Source organism: Drosophila montana, unplaced genomic scaffold (assembly GCF_035044405.1).
Source record: "Drosophila montana isolate Dmon_TW-CO22-7 unplaced genomic scaffold, ASM3504440v1 contig_1505_1, whole genome shotgun sequence".
Lineage (NCBI taxonomy): Eukaryota > Metazoa > Arthropoda > Insecta > Diptera > Drosophilidae > Drosophila > Drosophila montana.
The window spans coordinates 1,011,170-1,029,906 of record NW_026996452.1 but is presented as its reverse complement, the minus strand read 5'-3'; the positions used below and the strand labels follow the sequence as shown (position 1 = coordinate 1,029,906).

The 18,737-nt window shown below is 40.0% G+C and overlaps 4 protein-coding genes and 1 long non-coding RNA gene across 27 annotated transcripts in view; 4 read left to right on the top strand and 1 right to left on the bottom strand.

Moving 5' to 3' along the window:
- Positions 1 to 6,625, top strand: part of mtd (mustard) — a 61,504-nt gene extending 54,879 nt beyond the window's left edge. For 20 of the 21 annotated variants that reach the window (XM_064694892.1, XM_064694875.1, XM_064694868.1 and 17 more), the window contains 4 exons: positions 5,381 to 5,502; positions 5,570 to 5,729; positions 5,796 to 5,965; positions 6,042 to 6,625. In XM_064694892.1, the coding sequence (XP_064550962.1) occupies positions 5,381 to 5,502; positions 5,570 to 5,729; positions 5,796 to 5,965; positions 6,042 to 6,177 (588 nt within the window). In that variant the 3' untranslated portion in view covers positions 6,178 to 6,625. Of the gene's footprint in view, positions 1 to 269; positions 336 to 5,380; positions 5,503 to 5,569; positions 5,730 to 5,795; positions 5,966 to 6,041 lie in introns of those variants that run through there. The other variant, XM_064694956.1, reaches the window with a different exon arrangement.
- On the top strand, positions 2,166 to 4,824 carry LOC135437123 (bromodomain-containing protein DDB_G0280777). Its single transcript, XM_064694974.1, has one exon. The coding sequence runs from the start codon at positions 2,425 to 2,427 to the stop codon at positions 4,471 to 4,473; it is 2,049 nt and encodes a 682-aa protein (XP_064551044.1). The 5' UTR covers positions 2,166 to 2,424; the 3' UTR covers positions 4,474 to 4,824.
- Positions 6,626 to 10,859: 4,234 nt separating the features above from the next.
- Positions 10,860 to 18,670, bottom strand: Hph (HIF prolyl hydroxylase). 2 transcript variants are annotated; one of them, XM_064696288.1, is made up of 5 exons: positions 17,704 to 18,670; positions 12,400 to 12,685; positions 12,256 to 12,336; positions 12,057 to 12,196; positions 10,860 to 11,991 (listed from the first exon to the last, which is right to left on the bottom strand). In XM_064696288.1, exons 1-5 carry the CDS (start codon positions 18,180 to 18,182, stop codon positions 11,568 to 11,570), a joined length of 1,410 nt encoding a protein of 469 aa, XP_064552358.1. In that variant the 5' UTR covers positions 18,183 to 18,670; the 3' UTR covers positions 10,860 to 11,567. The 2 variants fall into 2 exon arrangements, with proteins under 2 accessions (XP_064552358.1, XP_064552367.1); XM_064696297.1 differs by lacking the exon at positions 17,704 to 18,670 and adding an exon at positions 13,346 to 13,822.
- Positions 13,805 to 15,327, top strand: LOC135438158 (uncharacterized). 2 transcript variants are annotated; one of them, XR_010437858.1, is made up of 3 exons: positions 13,805 to 14,005; positions 14,106 to 14,448; positions 15,280 to 15,327. It is a non-coding gene; the product is annotated as an uncharacterized LOC135438158 (long non-coding RNA). The 2 variants fall into 2 exon arrangements; XR_010437859.1 differs by having other exon boundaries at positions 13,806 to 14,005; positions 14,132 to 14,448.
- Tim17a2 lies at positions 16,654 to 17,618 on the top strand. The gene has a single exon (XM_064696323.1). The coding sequence runs from the start codon at positions 16,838 to 16,840 to the stop codon at positions 17,510 to 17,512; it is 675 nt and encodes a 224-aa protein (XP_064552393.1). The 5' UTR covers positions 16,654 to 16,837; the 3' UTR covers positions 17,513 to 17,618.
- Positions 18,671 to 18,737: the final 67 nt, after the last annotated feature.

Below are 18,737 nucleotides of genomic sequence, written 5' to 3'. Positions count from 1 at the left end.
ACACAAACTCGTCTGTTCCGCTCTCGAAAAAAAAAAAGTATAAAAATAATAATAATTTGCTAAGTTTTGTGTTAATTGAGAGACGACGACGCCGACGACGACGACGGCCCGGACCAAAACAGCTGCCAGTTGGCTTTTGAGCGCGTTACGATACAGTCGGACGATATCCGTATGAACTTGGTTGAAAGTTCCCAAAAGACGTTAAAAAGAAAAACCAATTAAATGTACCACGTGCCGGCTCTGAGTTTACCTAACATAATATTGCGCGTATTCCGTTCGAGTAGATGAAAATGTGCGAACTGATTGTCAATCATGAGCAAATGCTCAGCCGTCAGGTACAGCATTTAAGCCAAATGATTCATATACAAATACCAAAAAGAGTGTTTTACGTATCAAATTGAATGCAATCAGAAACTGGTTAACCGATGGGAGATATAAATATGAGAGCCGCATTTATAAGTCGCAGTCGCAGCGACTGTCATTGACGTTTGACTTCTATCCGGGCCTAACTCGCTTATGTATATAAACAACTTAAATTGACAATATATGTCGAGGGGGGGTGGTGTATTTTAGGGGTTGGGGGGAGGGACTGTTTGAAATAATATGCCCGCAAATGTCACGCTTCAATTCGCTGCTTTTGTTGTCACTCGGATGACGGCTCAGTATAATTAGAGTCTCTCGACAAACAAATGAGTTTTGTATTTAGCTCTAATTGGTCTCTGGCCCATTTGGCCAGCTCAGCTCAGCTCAGCAGTTGGCCTAAAACGAAAGACTCCTTTGAAATGACGCATGGAAACCAGTCAGATCATTTGCATCAAAACCAACTTGATCAAAAGATCCATTCGCCAATCTTAGCTCGAAACAATTAATGATTAACATGTGAATCTAGCCTTCAGCTTAATGAGCGAGAGTCATATGTGTTTTTGGACTGACTTATCTAAGCAGATGGGGGCATATGACTACAGTAAAATTGGCTTAGCTGCCTCTTAATTATTATTTTATATATTTATTTTAAGTTATACTGAATTCTATTTAAAAACTTTATTAAATTACTTACTTAATTATAAATTCAATTTCAATGCATAAGAAAAACCAATATCAAAACTCAACACATCTGATCATAGATGGCGCAGTTAACTTACTGCCGATAGGCGGCGCTTAAGTGCAAAAGGCTGTTGAGTTAGCTGCACCTAACGTAATTAATTTCATACAAAAATAGGCTCTTATTGCAGCGAAAAGAACATTTCAGGCAGCTAAGCAAATAATACTGTATATGTTTAATCTATGAATTTTACGATCAACAACTTTATGCAATTCATGCATTGCAAACAAGAGAATAAATGACCATAAAGACACCCTTTAAAGTCAAGGCGTACTCGAGCACATCTGGCACCTAACCGATTAGGCATTAATCCAATTAAAGCCACATCGGGCTCTAGGCTTCGTCTTTGAGAGCATTGAGAGGCCAGAGACAGCTGCTAAATGGTTCAAGCACGTTCGATTTCGATAACTTGTTCGAGTTCATGGAAATCGCATGAGTCGAAATGTCTTGCGAAATGTCTTGAAAATCAACAAATCTGTTGTTGTTGTAAACAAATCATTAAGTCTGTTTTTTCCCTCAAGCAGGGTTATAATTAAAGCGCGGCACGATCTATCCGCAATTTCTCAATAATTGTTAGCTTTTAAGGGGGTTTGTCATACTGCGCTGCTCCTCAATATTAGAGAATTACTTTTGGATTTTTATCAAATATTTATCGCGCATATTTATCAATTTAGAAAAAATATTGTGTCGCAAAGCATTTAGCACTTGGCAATTGGCGCCTCACGTTGACGTCAAAAGCTAGTTTGTTTTTTGTTTTTTTTTTTTCTGACATTTTCTCGCCGTCCCTGAAGATCCGAAAAGGTCTCCTCCCATCGCATCATCAATGCTCTGCAATTAGTCAGAGCCAAACGACTTTTGCGCTGGCCAAATGATCTGTTGAATGCGCTGATAAATTGGCTTTTTGCTCAGCTCTTAATTATGACAAAATCAAAAAAAAATTTGTGTTTTGCGGCGTAGAAATTATTGAATTGGAAGCGCAGTAGGCGGGCTTTGGAATTTGTAAAAGGGATCCGAGCAGCCTGCTTTTTTTTCGGCTGACATTAGCTCGTTTAGTTTATCAATTCAGTTTTATAGTTAGCTCCATAGAGCACACATCTCGAAAAAGTTTTATTTTTCTATTTCTTGTGTAATTTTTTGTTTGTGTGTCTATCTAAAGCACGTTTAGTCTCTCTTGAAAGTCAGTGTCAAAATTCAACGTATTTAAGCACACAGCGTAATTCTATCGCGCGCCCCCCCCCCCCCCCCCCTTTCCGTCTATATATACCGACACGCACACCCTCATCCACACACCTCACACCTCACACCTCACATAGACATCAAATATGAGCAGCACAAAGAAGTTTGGTCTGAGCAGCAGCGCCCAGAATGCCTTCAGCTCGATGCGAAATTTCTATCAAAATCACGCCGTTGCAAGTGCAGCAAGTAATCTCATGCAGCTGCAAATGCAGCAGCAGCACCATCAAATGCAGCAGCAGCAGCATCAGCAGCAGAAGCAGCAGCAGCATCAGCAGGCCAAGGCTACGAAAGGTGCGCGCTTAGGTAACTGGAAGGTGGAGCGCACCGGTACGCAACGAGTGTCGAATGTGGGTCGCCTGAGCAAAGTGATTGGCGTTAAGAAGACTCTGGTCAACCAGATGCAGGGCATGGTCCAGACGCTGCGACCAAAAGTCAGAACGCAAGCGCTGATGGCGCATGACTTGGCGCAGACCAGCTCCAAGTATAAAATATACGGCCAGACAAAGCTGTTCTCCTCGATGAGCAGCCTGCAGGCGCGCAGCAGCTGCAGCAGCAACAGCGCCATCTTCAGCCCCGTCTCGCAGAAGCGGCGCCTGTCCAGCAGCAGCCACCAGTCGCTGCCGCTGACGCTGGCCCACAGCTCCGTTGCGCAGCAGCGCTACAATCAGTCGGGCGATTTGCAGGATAAGCGCAACGGGGATCTGGCCAGAGACATAAGTCGTTCTATACAGTCCGAGCTGATGCAGGTCGATCCGAACACCAAGCGGCTGATTAGCTGCGCCCGTGGCAAAGCGGACCTGGCCAGCTACGACGACGAAGATGAGGAGCAGCAGCTGCAACAGCAACTGCATCAGCAGCTGCAACAGCAGCAATACCATCAGCCGTTGAATTACGATCCGCTCGCGGGCTGGAATCACCCACCACGTCAATCGAAACATAACGAGACGAGAGCCGACGAGGACAACAACCTCGCCAAGCAACGCAAGCCTCTGCGTCGCAAGCCGACCAACATTCGCTACAAGGACGACAGCGGTGAGCAGCCAGTCAAACAGCAGTTTGTCCAGCCCAGTCTGCACAGCCGTAAGCTGCAGGCCCAGCTGGGCGAGCTGTACTCGAGCTCCGCCAAGCTGCGCTCCGAGAAGCAACGCAGCGACCTGCGCAAGCAGCAGAACTTTCAGAGTTCGCTCTCCTCTGAGATGCTGGCGACGCCATCCAATTGGGATCGGGATGCGTCGGCGGCGCAGGATGAACGCTACAAGCAGAAGTCAACCGAGCGCGAATATATCGAGCGCAACATCCTGAAAATTGAACAGGATGAGGCGGAGGCAGCCGGAACGGCCGATGGCGCCGGCAGTCGCATGGACGACCTGCATTATCAGTCGAAAATGGCCGCCAATTTGATGAGCGCCTCGCAGCGCGTCATCAACAAACAGTACGAGGGCTATCGCAACTATCTGCTGGATGCGCGCAACAAGTCCGTGCAGCTTTCGCTGACCAAGAATATCGTTCAGTCGGTGAGTCCAACACCGCTGGCCAAAGTGCCCAACAAGCCGCCAGCGCCCAAAACCCGTCTCATGTCGATGAGTCGCCCCAACTCGTCCAAGTCGAAGCAGACGGCGGCTAGCCCAAAGCCAAAGGGCGGGCCGATTGCCGTGCAGTCGAAACGAGTTGCACCCAAAATGATGCCAAAGAAGAACCTGTTCGGCACGGGACAATTGAAATTGGACATGGCCAACAAATTGGAGAAAGCGATGCGCTCCAAATCCAGCAGTCCCTCCTGGAGCAGCAGCAGCAATATACAGCAGCAACAGCAACAGCAAAAGCAGCAGAAGCAGCAGAAGCAGCAGAAGCAGCAAAATAAGCAAAGGCAGCAGCAAAGGCATCAGAGGCAGCACTCTGGAAATCCCAACCAGCAGCTGCGCCAGATGTCCCAGGCACCGCATGGATCCCAAATGCGTTTGGGTGAGATGCGCGAATCCCAAAAGCCAGATGAAGATTATACCCGCGAAAGAATGCAAAATGACGTCCTGATGCCAAACGAATATACCAAGGAGTCGGCGGTGCAGCGTTTGGGCAATGTGTTCGAAAAGCGAACCAGCCACGCCCACTACGCACAGCAGCGCGCACGCCAATAACTAAGCCCCTGAGCTAAGGGGTGACGTCGACGTCGTCGACGACGACGACGACGACGACGACGACGATGACGACGACGATTCGTTGCAAGCTCCTTAATTTGTCGGTTTTTTTTAACGTCAACTGAGCGCAAGCCCCAATTCGTATGGGAATCATCTTCAAACAGCCGTGCAGTTCGATAGAGCTCCAAATTAAATATCACAAAATTCTTCTCCAGTTTAAAGACTATTCACACAAACGTTTACTGTCCCAAATTTTATCCCGGTTTATGTAGAATCAAATAAATAAATCTAGGCGAACACAAAATAAACAGTTGTGCGAAATTTACGTAGAATTAAAAGTCGTGTGCCAAATCTCATTTGTTTCATTCATCCCATATTTAATTATCATACTCAAATCTCGCTTTTTCGGTGCATTGTAAAATACACATACATGATGTACATCATTTCATCTGTACTTTGATTTCGAAGCTCAATGCGTGCATTTTTATTTGTAGTTTATTATGTTGAAACCAAACCACAAAGACCACAATCCACGTATCTAGCATTCTACAAAAGATATATATATATATCTATATATATATATTTATATATTGTAAACTTGATTCCAATCAACGAACCACTGACAAACAGTTTCTTAGTTACTCTGCACCAGAATTTTAAAGTTTGCTACACCAAATCCAATAATTATCAAAAAAAAAAAAACAAGAAACTTTGCTAAAATGTCTTAATTTGAGTACTCGGCCCAGTTCCAGCCTTTCCTCAATGGAGATGGCGAATAGAGAATTGGGCTGTTAGTGTCTAATTTTTCTTTATATGTACTTTTTTCATTTAATTTATTTCGTTTATCTTCTAATAATGGTAAACTAAACTAATATGCTAATCTCTGATTCATTCGATCGTTCTTCAGGTGCTGTCTATGAGCACAGATGAATATCGCAAGACCTCGCTCTTTGCAACCGGTTCCTTCGACCTGGACTTCCCCATACCAGATCTAATTGGCAAAACAGAGATACTCACAGAAGAGCATCGGTAAGTGTGCAACTATAAAATATAAATGAAAATAGAAATCATAACGTGTATTTGATCACATTTCTAGTGAAAAACTATGCGCACATTTGCCGGCGCGCGCCGAGGGCTATTCCTGGTCCCTAATCTTTAGCACATCGCAACATGGTTTCGCCCTCAACTCGCTGTATCGCAAGATGGCGCGACTGGAGAGTCCAGTTTTGATTGTTATAGAGGACACAGAGCACAATGTGAGTGGAGAACAATGAGAATCGTATAAATATTCCCATGTATAATATATTTACTTGGACTTTTAGGTATTTGGTGCCCTGACCTCTTGCTCGCTGCATGTGTCTGATCATTTCTATGGCACCGGCGAATCCCTGCTCTACAAATTTAATCCCAGCTTCAAGGTATTCCATTGGACTGGCGAGAATATGTACTTCATAAAGGGCAACATGGAGAGCCTTTCAATTGGCGCTGGCGAGTAAGTACACATTTACCTTATATTATTCGGAAACAAAGAGATTATCATAATTTTTGCAATCTTCTCTCTACTCTAGCGGTCGCTTTGGCCTGTGGCTGGACGGAGATCTGAATCAGGGCCGATCGCAGCATTGCAGCACATATGGCAACGAGCCATTGGCACCACAAGAAGACTTTGTTATCAAAACACTCGAATGCTGGGCATTTGTTTAAGTGGATTTGTGTTGAGAACGCGTTCTCGATGAAGAGCGAAGCCTACCTATTTAATTAATTGATAATATAATATATATATATATATCTATCTATATGTATGTGTACTACAACTAAAACCAACAACAATAACAAACAACCTGAGAATGATATCAAAATCTAACGCGTGTCTAAACAAATAATAAATATAAACAAAAACAAAAACAAAAACAAAAACAAAAAACATATAATCACACAGAAACACAAAGACGAGAATAATTGAGAGCCTAACCTTAACTTCGGATGCAATTGAAAGCTTCTAAAAAATGTCTGTGAGCAAGAAGAAAATTGCTATATGCGTTAAAACGTATTAATTATTTAGTTTTTATATTATATATTATTAAACAAGAGGTAACTAAATTATGTAGTAGATTTAACAAGTGAGAAATCGGCAAAACAAAACAAAACAAAACACAATACGAAAACAACAAAAACTAAAACACAACAATTGAAAATTACATTTAAGGCACACGACGCCTCTCGCAAAATAAACAACACACACACATAGAAACATTTGGACATAAGCATCGCCTACATACATACATACATACATACATACATATATACACTAACTCACACATACGCATCTAAGCTTAAGTTTTATTATCAAAAATGTAATGATGATGATGATGAAACCAAAATACAACACAAAACCAACAAGTTATGATTTAGATTCGATTGATTATTTTTGTTTTGTATTTTGTTTGATCGAATTATTTAATTAATTTTGATTCGTGCCTTTGCTTTTTTCTCTAGAAACATGTGCAGTTAGAAAAGGAAAGAAAAGAAAAGAAATGTCGATATAATTTTAGTGCAAGGGCGCTGACACGCCTCCACTTTTTGCAAGTGAAACGAAAATATCTTTTAAAGATTTTACTTTTTATGAGAGACCGAAAGAATAGCAGAGAGAGACAGAAGGAGAGAGCGAGAGAGAGAGAGAGAGAGAGAGAGAGAGAGAGAAATATAAAGAAGGCGATTATTTTCTTTAGTTTTACAACAACTATATATATTTAATTATGCTAATGATGTTGATTTAAATGCAATTATACTAAAAGGAAACAACACAAGATTGAAATACACAATATATATTACAACAATTACAAATGCAGAATTTTACTTGGTGAACAAATGAGAAGTAAATTCGAGTCGAGATTTTTTGATTCTAAAATTGACACTCTTAAAGGCAATTAAGGCATAAAGAGCTATTGGCTTTTAGTCTAATTATAAACTAACAAATCGTGCATAAAGATTCAACTTACCCGATTGCAAAAGGTCTGCTTGAAGCTAAAGTCCAATAATGGATTTTCCTTAAAATCCAAAAGTGCAGCCAACTTTTTTGAAATGCATGGCGACGAAAAGGTTCTTCCAGAAGATACATATTAATTTTTTGATCAGAGTTTTAGCTATATATGTTGGACACATGTTTGAACACGACCAGAAACACAAATTTCCACATCGCCAGCCCCCCGTTAACATAATAGCGGAGCTGTGGATGCAATGGTTTTGAAAACTTAAATGGCTTTATATCCCTTTTGAGATACTATTGAGTATAACTACAAATATACATATATACATATACACATAATGATGTACTACAAACATAAACACGATGTCTGGATGTACATGAATGTAAGAAGTAATTAAGTGTCATTTTTGTAGTGTATTTGTGCAGCCCTCGCGACCTCTTGTTATGTATGTACGTATTATAAGTGTTGTAATATCTCCCTCCCTAGAAACGTGCAACATATAAAATCAATTCTAAATATCTGAGCTACAACAACATATTTGAGAGAGCAAATTGCTGATATTTTACACTGAACACAGTTCGAAAAACCAATCTAAATTTTACATTACTTTTCAATTGAAAATGTTTGCTGGATGTGAAATATTTAAACCAAATACTAGGCCCTAAAATAATAATAATAATCGCATGCAACAATTTAGAGAAACTTAGCTGAAACTTTTTTGCACCCCAAATGGCCCACAAAAAAACAAAAAAAAAACTTAACTAACAAACTATACGCAAGGTACATTGAACTTAACTGTACTTATATATATGAACGTATATGATATACTATATTCAACAAAATTGTGGTCGCTAATCGCAAAATGTTATTTTAGATGTTATTTAAAAACGTTGATAAACAATTTTTGTGTAGCTGTGTATAAGATACATACAATATATATGCATACCTTTCCGTATATGATTATTATTGTATACATATGAGCCTATATATTCCTTAAAAATCGCATGAGTTCTGTGAGCTTTAAACACACAAAGGAAATCAATGAATATTGAATTAATCAAATTGAACTTAGATTTGTATTGTGAAATCGGAAGACTTTTACGAAACCCCTCAAGATGTTGGCTTGTTTACAGAGCATCAATGATCCAAAAGAAAAAGAGAAAAAACCAAGCTATGCGCAAAATACATACATACATCAAATCTTGAGACCAAAATGCGTTTATTTAAAATGTAAAACCAAACAAATAAAATATATATAATATGGATCATAAAAGGTACACAAATTTGAACGTGGATCGATTATCAGCTAATTTGTGCGTCAATTATGCCCTACACACACACACACACACACACGAACACACACACACATAAGGATGCATAAAAATTGTAATATTGTTATTATTAATTTCGTAGTCCTATGGATGCATATGTATGTAACTTTGTTGTGCGATCAAACAATGCGAAAAACAAAACATTTTTGAATTGTAACTTCTGTCAATTAACTTGTAGACTGTAGATTGCAACAAACAAGCGCACATTTCGTTGTTGCTAAATTACTAACAATATATCAATATATATAGTATATGTATGTGAGGCCCCATTTTATTATTGTTTTATAAGAGATCAACCCAACTATGTACATATATACATACATATATATATCAAGTAAATCCAAAGGGCCAGTTAAATAGAGCTACTCCTGCGACTTTATCTCGCTTGCCGGTATTTTATTTAGCTATGTGTCGGTGTCTGCTTTGAACTAGTTGTTGTGAAAATACCAGAAAACAGTGTTGAGTAGTTGCGAAAATTTGTAGATGTGCACCAAACATAACGTAAATTAAACCATCCGCACAAAAAGTTAAAAAGTTAAAGTTATTCAAGCGCGTAATCATTATCAATTATATTTAATATTTTGAGAGCAGAATGTGTCGCATTTCGGGCTTAACTCTCCACCATTGATTCAAAATACATTTTATATTCGCCAAATATGCTTAAAAGTAAAGAACAAAACAGAGCCTCTTCTGTTTTTGTAGGTCTTGAAGGGAAGTTAGCTGCTTAAAATGCCTAGCATTAGGCTGATGCTTATGAAAATATCGTCGTTCAGAGTATGGCTCCTTTCAAATTTCAGAAACCAAGTAAAATACAAAACTTTTCTAAGCACAGCCATACCAAATTGATCAAATTGCAATTGTCTAGTATAACAGTATAACAGAAATGTAAACTAACAGTATATAGCGATACATACTCTGTATGTAGAGTGACAGTGATAGAGAGCCCAACAGATCGAGTGGGCGCAGTGAGATTATAAGGAATAAAAAGTTCAAGCAGAAAATTTTATTTTTCCACCGAAAAATTGCAGGTAATGGAAATAGAGACAGCAACTTGTTAATATAGTTACCCATATACATACATACAAACACGTGTATGTTCATGCACATAAACATAGATATGGCAATTAGATCGCTCGTGTACATACATATATGATGCATTTACATATGCATAAATATTTTTGGAAAATGGAAATAGACATTGAAATATGTACATAGGTGCAGCAATGTTAACAATTGGTAGGCGGGTAACGACATATCTCCGCGCACATATAATTCCGCCAGCAAATCGTACTGGGCGGAGATATGTCGGCGGAGCTATGTCGATATGCCTTGGTAGGAACTAAACAGTTTCGAAGCAAAATGAAAATGGATATTGTAAATGTTAAAAGCAATGTTCAATTTAAATTCGCTTGGTTGTTCGTTCGTCAAACACATAGATATTTCAGTTCGCATTAGTTGAAGTTTTTAATATTATATAATTATAGTTAAAGCGAAATTTAAATCACGTGTGCTATAATTTGTATCGCATCAGCGCAGAGTGGAGAATGTGGCCACAGGAACACCAATTGCAACACACGTATTAAAACATATAACATATGAATAAATATATATATATACTATATGTAAATGTAAAGTCATTACAAAGATGAACAACTTTTCTGAAAAATAAAGTGTATATTCAAATATTAAATAACGCATTTTTAACTATACTCACATATTCTCCATCACCTTACTTACCATTTTTAGGATTTTTGCATTGTGGTGTTCCATTCAAAGCTTTATAAAAACTAAAAATTGTCATTGAATCGATTGGCGTCAAATATTTCTGATTCCAGGAGCAACCGAATTTTTCCAAATTTCGACAGGATTTTTGAATGCTGATCGAAAGTACGAGTCGAATGTGGTATATCATTTCAAATTCAGATGATAAATAACGAAGATATTCAAGTTTGAAGATTTTCAAACAGTTTCAATCGCAAATGCTAGAAATGTGAGCAACAGGTGGCGCTGCAGCAATTTCAAACATATTTAAAGAAGTGCACACTTTTGTGCGCAACGATTTATAACATTTCGTAAATTTTGTCATTTAATACAAAAAATAGATATATGCATTTATGTACATGATTAATATTTTTGTGCTTTCTATGAGGCTTTTATAACGAGATTTATAATTGTTTTTGTTGTCGCTTGCCCTTAATAAATCTCGATCTTTGTGCGTGAGAGTCGACGAATTGAGTGGCAATGCGAGACAACCAAAAAAGTTAGTTTTTTTGTTTACAAAATTTTGAGATGGGAAATCACTGTTAATGTCGCTTCACCTAAAGCTACATTAAAGCTTTAATACTTTGGCAAACTACGCAAACTCTGATAGTTTTTACAACGCGTATATGCAAATAATAAGATACAATATAAAAAACAATCAACATGACGCTGATAAGGCAGTTACCTAAAGGTTATTGCGAAAAGAACTAAACATACGACTTAGTTACTACAACTATAGTTTTAAATGACTAAAGGAGCTTTGATTCACATTTTTATAGGTTAGATTCATACAGTCTTGAGGCAAAGCCAAACAAATGACATTATGCCAGACTGCACTTCATGTATCCGATAAGATTACGTACTTAAGAACTATATATAAATAGCTTTTACCTAGCTTTATACAATGTGTTTGTTGATTGATATAATGTACAGTTTTAAGTTGCCCACTATCGGTTTGCCATTAGTCAGAACACATGGTCTACATATATATATACACAGTTTAAGCGACAATGGGCTACGTGCAAATCTCGTTACTGGGTGGGCAGGAGCTGCTCGCCACATTTGCGTTCAGCGCTCCTGTGCCCGTAGTCATGCTGGCGGGTGTAAATGATTTGTTCGTGGATGCTGATGCTGATGCGGGTGCGGAGCTGCAGCTGGATGCAGCTGCTGCTACTGTTGGGGACGCGGGAGTAGTTGTTGAATCGGGTTCCGCCAGCTGCGCAATAGAGTTGGCATTGTTTGTCTTGCTGTTCTCTAACTTGGCACGATTTAGCGCCTCTTCACGCTCTTTTGCATCAAAGTACCAGACGGTGATGGCATAGCGGGTACGATGCGCGGGCTGCACTTCATGCGGATTTCGTATATCCGACCAGAAGAATATCAGACGATCAAACTTGGGTTCAATATCGGCCACAGTTGTACCCGGCGTAGGCCGGATTCTATTGACAAAAATACAACTATAAAAAAAACAAATCTTTTGTAAACCAAAGCTTTATTAACTTACCGCAATATGCCGCCGCTTTCGCTGGCATTCCAATTGATATTTAGGTAGTATATGGCTGTAATGACGCGTCCATCCTTGTTGGGATTGTCCACATGCATAATATAGTGCGTTCCAGAGCCTGGATAACAAGCGACCATAGCCTGTAAAAAACAATAGCTTAAATAAAATGTTTACATATTTTCACTTGAATTGTGCTTACTCTCGTGCGTTCCCTGATATGGTAATTGCCCAGGATACCATTATCCTTCATTGTATTCACACGATACACCACAGAGTCAATCTATAAATGAGACAGACAGTCAGTCAGCTGGATGTTGGAATGTTAGACCATTCGAAAGCTCACCTGATTGGTCAGATACCACACATTGGTGCAGCCGGGCTCATTACCGCCGACCCATTTGATTTTATCACCCCGAATCTTATCACCGCGCACCTTTGAGGATTGCGCATCAGTTCTCATATTATGCACCAACTGACCATCCTGAAAGGCGCCCGCATTGTACATGCTGCGCACCTCGTTCAGGATCTTAAGACCCTTATCCGTGCCCAGGAAGTCATCTACCACAGAAAGTCCGTACTGATTCATGTCGTTGATAATATTGCGACAAAGATCTTCATATCGGCGTTCGCTGTGGAGACAAAAACAAACAAACAGCGAAATAGTTAGTTAATATAATCCCTTGTTAGTCTCATCTAATCTCATCTGTGATTATAATCTACTCCCTTGGAGCTCTTGGGTCACGGTCACCTTGGCATATTAGCCCGGGAGTAGCCGCCGTTTGAACCAATCGAAATGCAAATATTTAACTATATTTAGTATTTTGTTTAGTTTAATTAATATGATTTTGCATGTTTTATATCTTTTTTATGATTTCCAACCCATAAATTGGTTGCTATATTTATTAGACATCTTTCAGTCACGTAGTCCAAAAACTCACAGCGGACACAGCTACACAAAGAAAAGAGAATTCGAGGCAAGAGGTGAAGACTCGCTAAAGTCTGGATAAGCAAAGCAAATAACACTTTTCGTATAAATTCGAAAACCGCAATAAATTTAATCTTTAAGTTAATATGCAAAAATAAAATAAATAAGAAAGTTACTTCAACAAATATAGGATTTGAAAGTTTGTGAGAAATCCCGTTCGACTTTAAAGTTGGGAAGGAGACTGCTAAAATGTCGCAAATTATATATCGCAACATTAAAACGGCGATAAACCGGTTTCTATATCGACCACAACAATGCTAATTATAAAAAAATTGTATGCTTAACAGTTGTCAATTTGAATTACCGTTTATCCAAAAGTTCGCGAAAATATTGTTCAGCATTAGCAGGATGCGCCGAATGCTTGAAGAAATTTTTATAATCCGCAGTCGTGGAGGTGATCATTTTGCGTTATTTTATTTATCGGCTTTTATTAAATAATTGTAATTCCTTTGTTCTACACTTTGTACTTGTGTAAATGCTCTGTTCTTTAACTGACCCACAGGCCTTAAAATCGGAAACGACTCCGGAAACAATTCACGCACAACTGATGAAAGTTTTAAATTGCCTGCCGGTTTTTATATACCCAATTGAGAGCAGGTGGGAAGCAATAGTCAGAGAGAGAGAGAGAGAGAGAGAGAGAACACCGGCTATTGTATCGAAATAGTGTTGGTAAGCACAGTCCGGATAATACACGCATACATGTATGCCACATGCATGAAGAACCAGCTGTAGTTAATTGTTTTTCAATTGTTATAGTTCTTTTGGGCAAGTCTGTTTGTTTTCATTTAATTTTTCTCACTCGTCACAACTTTTATTTATATGCGGCAAGGAACGAACCGCTCGCGTCGACCGCACGCTCATTACTGAGGTGACGGAAACAGCAGCAGCAGTGAACTACCGACCGACTCGACCGCACCGTGGGAGATTATATTGCACATGTATTTGTAACGCATACTTTTTCTCTGTGAGTTGCGTTAGTGGCATAAGCAGCAGAAATTTTTGTTAAAGCGCTATCTTTGCGTATTTACATATATATATATATGTATAAATATTTATGTTTATAGCTGCAAATAATTGAAAATGCTAACAGCTGGCAACTTTGGCTTTATCAAACTTCATTGGTTACGACCGATTTCCGCGTGCCCTTCAACTTGCCTGCAACCGTCCCAAGCACAAACGAATGCAAACACAGAAGGCAAACGCGAAGCACTCACACAATAAACGAGCTAGCGCTCACGTAGCCCATCGTACAGTACAAAAACAAAGGCACATGCATGAAAATCAAAACGGCCGACTGAAAGAGAAGACGCCACAAGAGAGAGAGGCATGGTCAAAGGCGATTGAATTTGTTTGACAAAGCGAATGTGGGGAAAAAACGAGGAACTAAAGAAACAGCTGTAAATACATGTATGTGCATACATATTTATAGGAGTATGTTTATATCTTTGTAAATATATGTATGTGGATGAAGACCGGCGCGTACTTACAAATTTGGGTCAACGGCCCAGTTCAAAGTCGCCCGTTTAAATCATTTTTAAAAGGGATCCCAGCAGCAACACATACATACATACATATGTATGTACGTACAACGTTTATGTATGCGCAATGATCGATTGTAGCCCTTAAAAATGTTACGTGCGAAGTCAGAAAACATGGCACGTGCACCACGCGACAGAGATGTCCCACATAGTATTTCTTCACAGTCACAATTAACATTGGTAACGAAAACAAAGACTGGTATAATAAAATAATATGGAATTTGTACAAAATATATATATGTATAATATTTTTGCGGGTGCCTCATAAAACATAATTCATAGAATAATGCCTCTCTAGAGAGTAAAGTGCAGGACCATAAATTCATACACAATGTGCAAAAGCGTGCGAGTCACAGCGATTCCACTGCTCAGCACTGGTTTGTGGTCGATGCTGTCGAAGGCGCCGAACACGCACTCATGGCGACCTTGTGACGTGCGCGGCCAGACGTAGTTCAAACTTCATACATATGTACATGTATGTACGTAAATATGTATGTAAAATTGTCGTTTTGTTTGCTGCTGGGCAGATTGTGGAGCTGAAAACTGTATCACCTGCAATGCACGCAGCAGAAGACAGCTGTAAAATTGCTGTAATATGTAATGGCAGCAATTGATTCTGTTGATTTTTATCGTTTAATTATTTCTGATTTAAAATAGCATTGGGCAAATTGTGCTAATTTCTTGCTTACATTTGAAGTAGGGGCTGAAAGTTGCTGGAAAAGTGCCGCGTGTCTGACAAATATGCCACATACATAGATGACATACATATGTTTGCTTAGAAGAAGAAATTAGCGGACTAAGATCATGCGACATGCCATTCCTAATTGTTTGATAAAGAACAACAGACCGGGTCCGATCTCAGGACGCGAAGCAGCACCTACGAAAGATTGAAAACGCAGCAAAGACTTGCCAATCAGATAAGAAGCTAAATAAAAACGTAACGGCTTGCGTACGCACGGCACGTACGCAAAACAATTAACGCAAACAGTTAAGAAGGGCCACCCAAGTGGAAGAAGCACGAAGACCACCCACCAAAGACGATTAGCAAAACAAAACAACAAAAGAAATTCGCAAACTTATCGATGAATCAGCTAGAATGGCACTGAAGTCATCGGCCGGCCATTTGCAAATAGAATTTTTGCCAGTTGTGTGCTGGTGAGTGTGTGTGTGTGTGTGTTCCTATATCTGTTTAAACAGCATGTGAAAAAAAAAGAAAATATATATGTACATACATATGTATGTAGAAAGAATTTGGACCGGGCAACTGCGCAACAGAATAATTACAAAGTAAGCGGGGCCATTCAGAAAATGCGACTGCACTTCGCGAGAGGTGTTAACAAATCAAACAATGTGCTCAGGTGTGTACGTGCACCTATTCAGAATGGGAATCGCGACAGTTCGGCCCGATTCGTCTCAACTCGGCCATGTGCATTACATTACGCTGCACGTAACGGCAATAATAAACAGTAAACATTCCAGACGACGTACGCCATTCTCGCAACTGCACCAAATCTAATCGCAGGGCATATATTTGCTTTTGGCAAAAAAAGAACACCATAAATTAACGGGCCTGCAGTCAGCAGCGCCAAAGATCCGAGCACGTATAGCTTATCGCTAATTAGCGTCTTATGGGTGCATATACATATGTATGTAAGTATCTATGTATGCACGCGTGAATGTAGAACGTACATTCATAAGTACGCATTTTCCGGGGCGTTGGCTTTATCGCGTTATATATAATTTGCTAATAAGAATCTATATGTGGATCTAAGTTAGATTGTTCTCAATTTAATAAATACAAATATTGAAACTTTAACTATATTTAAATCTTTTTATACTTTGAACCCGAAGATGGGTGAAATGAGGTTTTGTGAAATTGCATATAACCGGCAGAAGGATGTATCACCGAAAACAATAAATTATATATTTATTGTTGATCAGGAAGACTTCTTAAACGCTTAAAAACTGAAGGTTTAGAAAATTTGTTGCTGGATTTTCAGACAAATCTTATTGAATGGTTGATTCGAAGAGTAAGTTGGACAGCTTGCTTTGATCAATAACTTTGTGGTCTTTGTAAATGTGTGTAACAAATGTTTGATATGTTTGTTCAAAAATTAGTTTCAAGAACACACGTTTTCAGTATAGTAAAAAAATTTTGCCCAAAGATCGAAGATTCACAGTGACCCGCTGACACTTGGACACTACGAAATTTAGCTAGCAAAAGAACAAATTGAACAAATCTTGAAGTCTTGATTATAATGGTTGAATACACACGTCAACCATGTCCAATACGCATTGTGGAGGATTGCGGCTGCGCCTTTATGATGGGCTGTATCGGGGGCTCCATGTTCCAGTATATGAGGGGATTCAGAAATGCACCAACTGGTATTTTGCGAGGCCTTTACGGCGGCTTAGACTCTGTTAAAATGAAGACGCCGGCAATAGCTGGCAGCTTTGCCGTTTGGGGCGCCACATTCAGCACCGTCGACTGCACCATGGTCTATTACAGGCAGCGAGAGGATTCTTGGAATTCGATCGTAAGTGGCGCTGCTACGGGCGGCATACTTGCTGCTCGCAACGGCGTCAAAGCAATGGGCAATGGTGCCTTGGTCGGAGGATTGGTGCTGGCCATGATCGAGGGTGCCGGCGCTGCGGTAGCCACAATTTATGCGGCCCAGCCATCCAGCACAGATAATGCCCATCCTCAGCGACCGCAATGGGAGCAGGTGACTGTGGCGCCCAACAACAACGAACAGCAAAGCAGCAATGATGCCCTGGCGGAGATTGAGCGTGTGCTGGATAAATGCAATACGTACAAAAGTCCAACAAGAAGGGCGAGACAAAAGCCCAACTACATGGAGACCGAGGACTATATCAAACAGTCGCCATCCCTTCTGGAGCTGGTGAAACTAGCTAACATTTTTAAAACTTAACTAATTTAATAACCTTTTCGGCCATCATATTAGTCATAATTTACTTCAAAATTAAATGCATGTGCACTAGATGTTAACTAAAAAGAACCCAGATTTAATTGTGTAACCGTTGTATTTACTTTTAATACCTTGTTTAAAAAGGAAACAGACAGCAGTAGGCATATTTTGATAGGAACTCATTGTGAACTCACCTGCCGCTGCCCATGAAGCTGGCATCCTCCTGGCCTATCTGATAGCTGGAGCTCTTCTCACCGTTGTGCTGGCTATGATGATGATGATGCCCATGGTGCTGATTGATGTCGGCCTGGGCTGTCTGGGTAGCCAACGTTGGCTGTCCAAAGCAATTGAACAGCTCGTCCAGTTCATTTGGCCAGCTCTGGGCCTGTGCTGCCGGCGTCATCATTTGGGCGGTCGAACAATTGGCGCCACTCACATCCAGCGTTGTGGCAGCCACCGCCTGTTGCAGCTGCTGTATCTTGTTGCTGTTGTTGTTGTTCTGCTTTTGCCGCGCCAGCAGGCGGCAATCATGTCGATGGGTCGGCCAATCTAGATGTTGATGCTGTATGGAGCAATAGTAAATGCTTTTGCATTTGGCGCATCGCAGCAGCTGCTCAACGGTGCCGCATATGGCGCAACGTGCTGGCGACGTCGACAACTGTGGCTTCTGCATGTCCTTGTCGCGTCCCCTGCTTATAGCATATTGGCAACCTTGAACGTCTGGCAACGTAAATTACCGTTTTTCCACTCCCCCGCAATATATAGCCACACTTTGGAATATTGCAAAGACAACAACAAAGCGGCGACAACGGCGCGTGTGGGCCAATTAGTTTTCAGGGCATTTCACCAGACCTCATTTTGCTATTGGACTCTGCCTATACTATACTGTAAGTATTTTAATCACGTAGGCCCAGCCAAAAAATAGCAACAATAAGATGATATGTAGTTTTTGTTGCTGCCAGCTGCGTCTCCCACCACTGCTTTTGCTTTCTTTACAGTTAGTTAACCGTTCACCGTTTTGCACGATATTGCACTTTATTTCGACCGTAACACACACGTTGCATTTACTCGTAGACACCAACTCAGCTTATTTTAGCAAAAATTGCTAAAAAATTGCTTGCAAATGCAAATTAATAAAAATTATGCTATTCACTTTCTCGATGATAAGTGTCGTTCCGAAATGAACTAGTACTATCGATAGCAATAATTCGCTAACAAGAATAATCGA

Bases quoted from the DNA above. Each gene is read 5' to 3' on its own strand.
- LOC135437123 (XM_064694974.1), top strand. From the start codon at position 2,425: ATGAGCAGCACAAAGAAGTTTGGTCTGAGCAGCAGCGCCCAGAATGCC.
- Tim17a2 (XM_064696323.1), top strand. From the start codon at position 16,838: ATGGTTGAATACACACGTCAACCATGTCCAATACGCATTGTGGAGGAT.
- Hph (XM_064696288.1), bottom strand. From the start codon at position 18,182: ATGCAGAAGCCACAGTTGTCGACGTCGCCAGCACGTTGCGCCATATGC. The intron at 12,197-12,255 runs GTAAGCACAATT...TGTTTTTTACAG, and splicing joins ATATCAGGGAACGCACGAGA to GCTATGGTCGCTTGTTATCC. The intron at 11,992-12,056 runs GTAAGTTAATAA...TTTTGTCAATAG, and splicing joins GAAAGCGGCGGCATATTGCG to AATCCGGCCTACGCCGGGTA.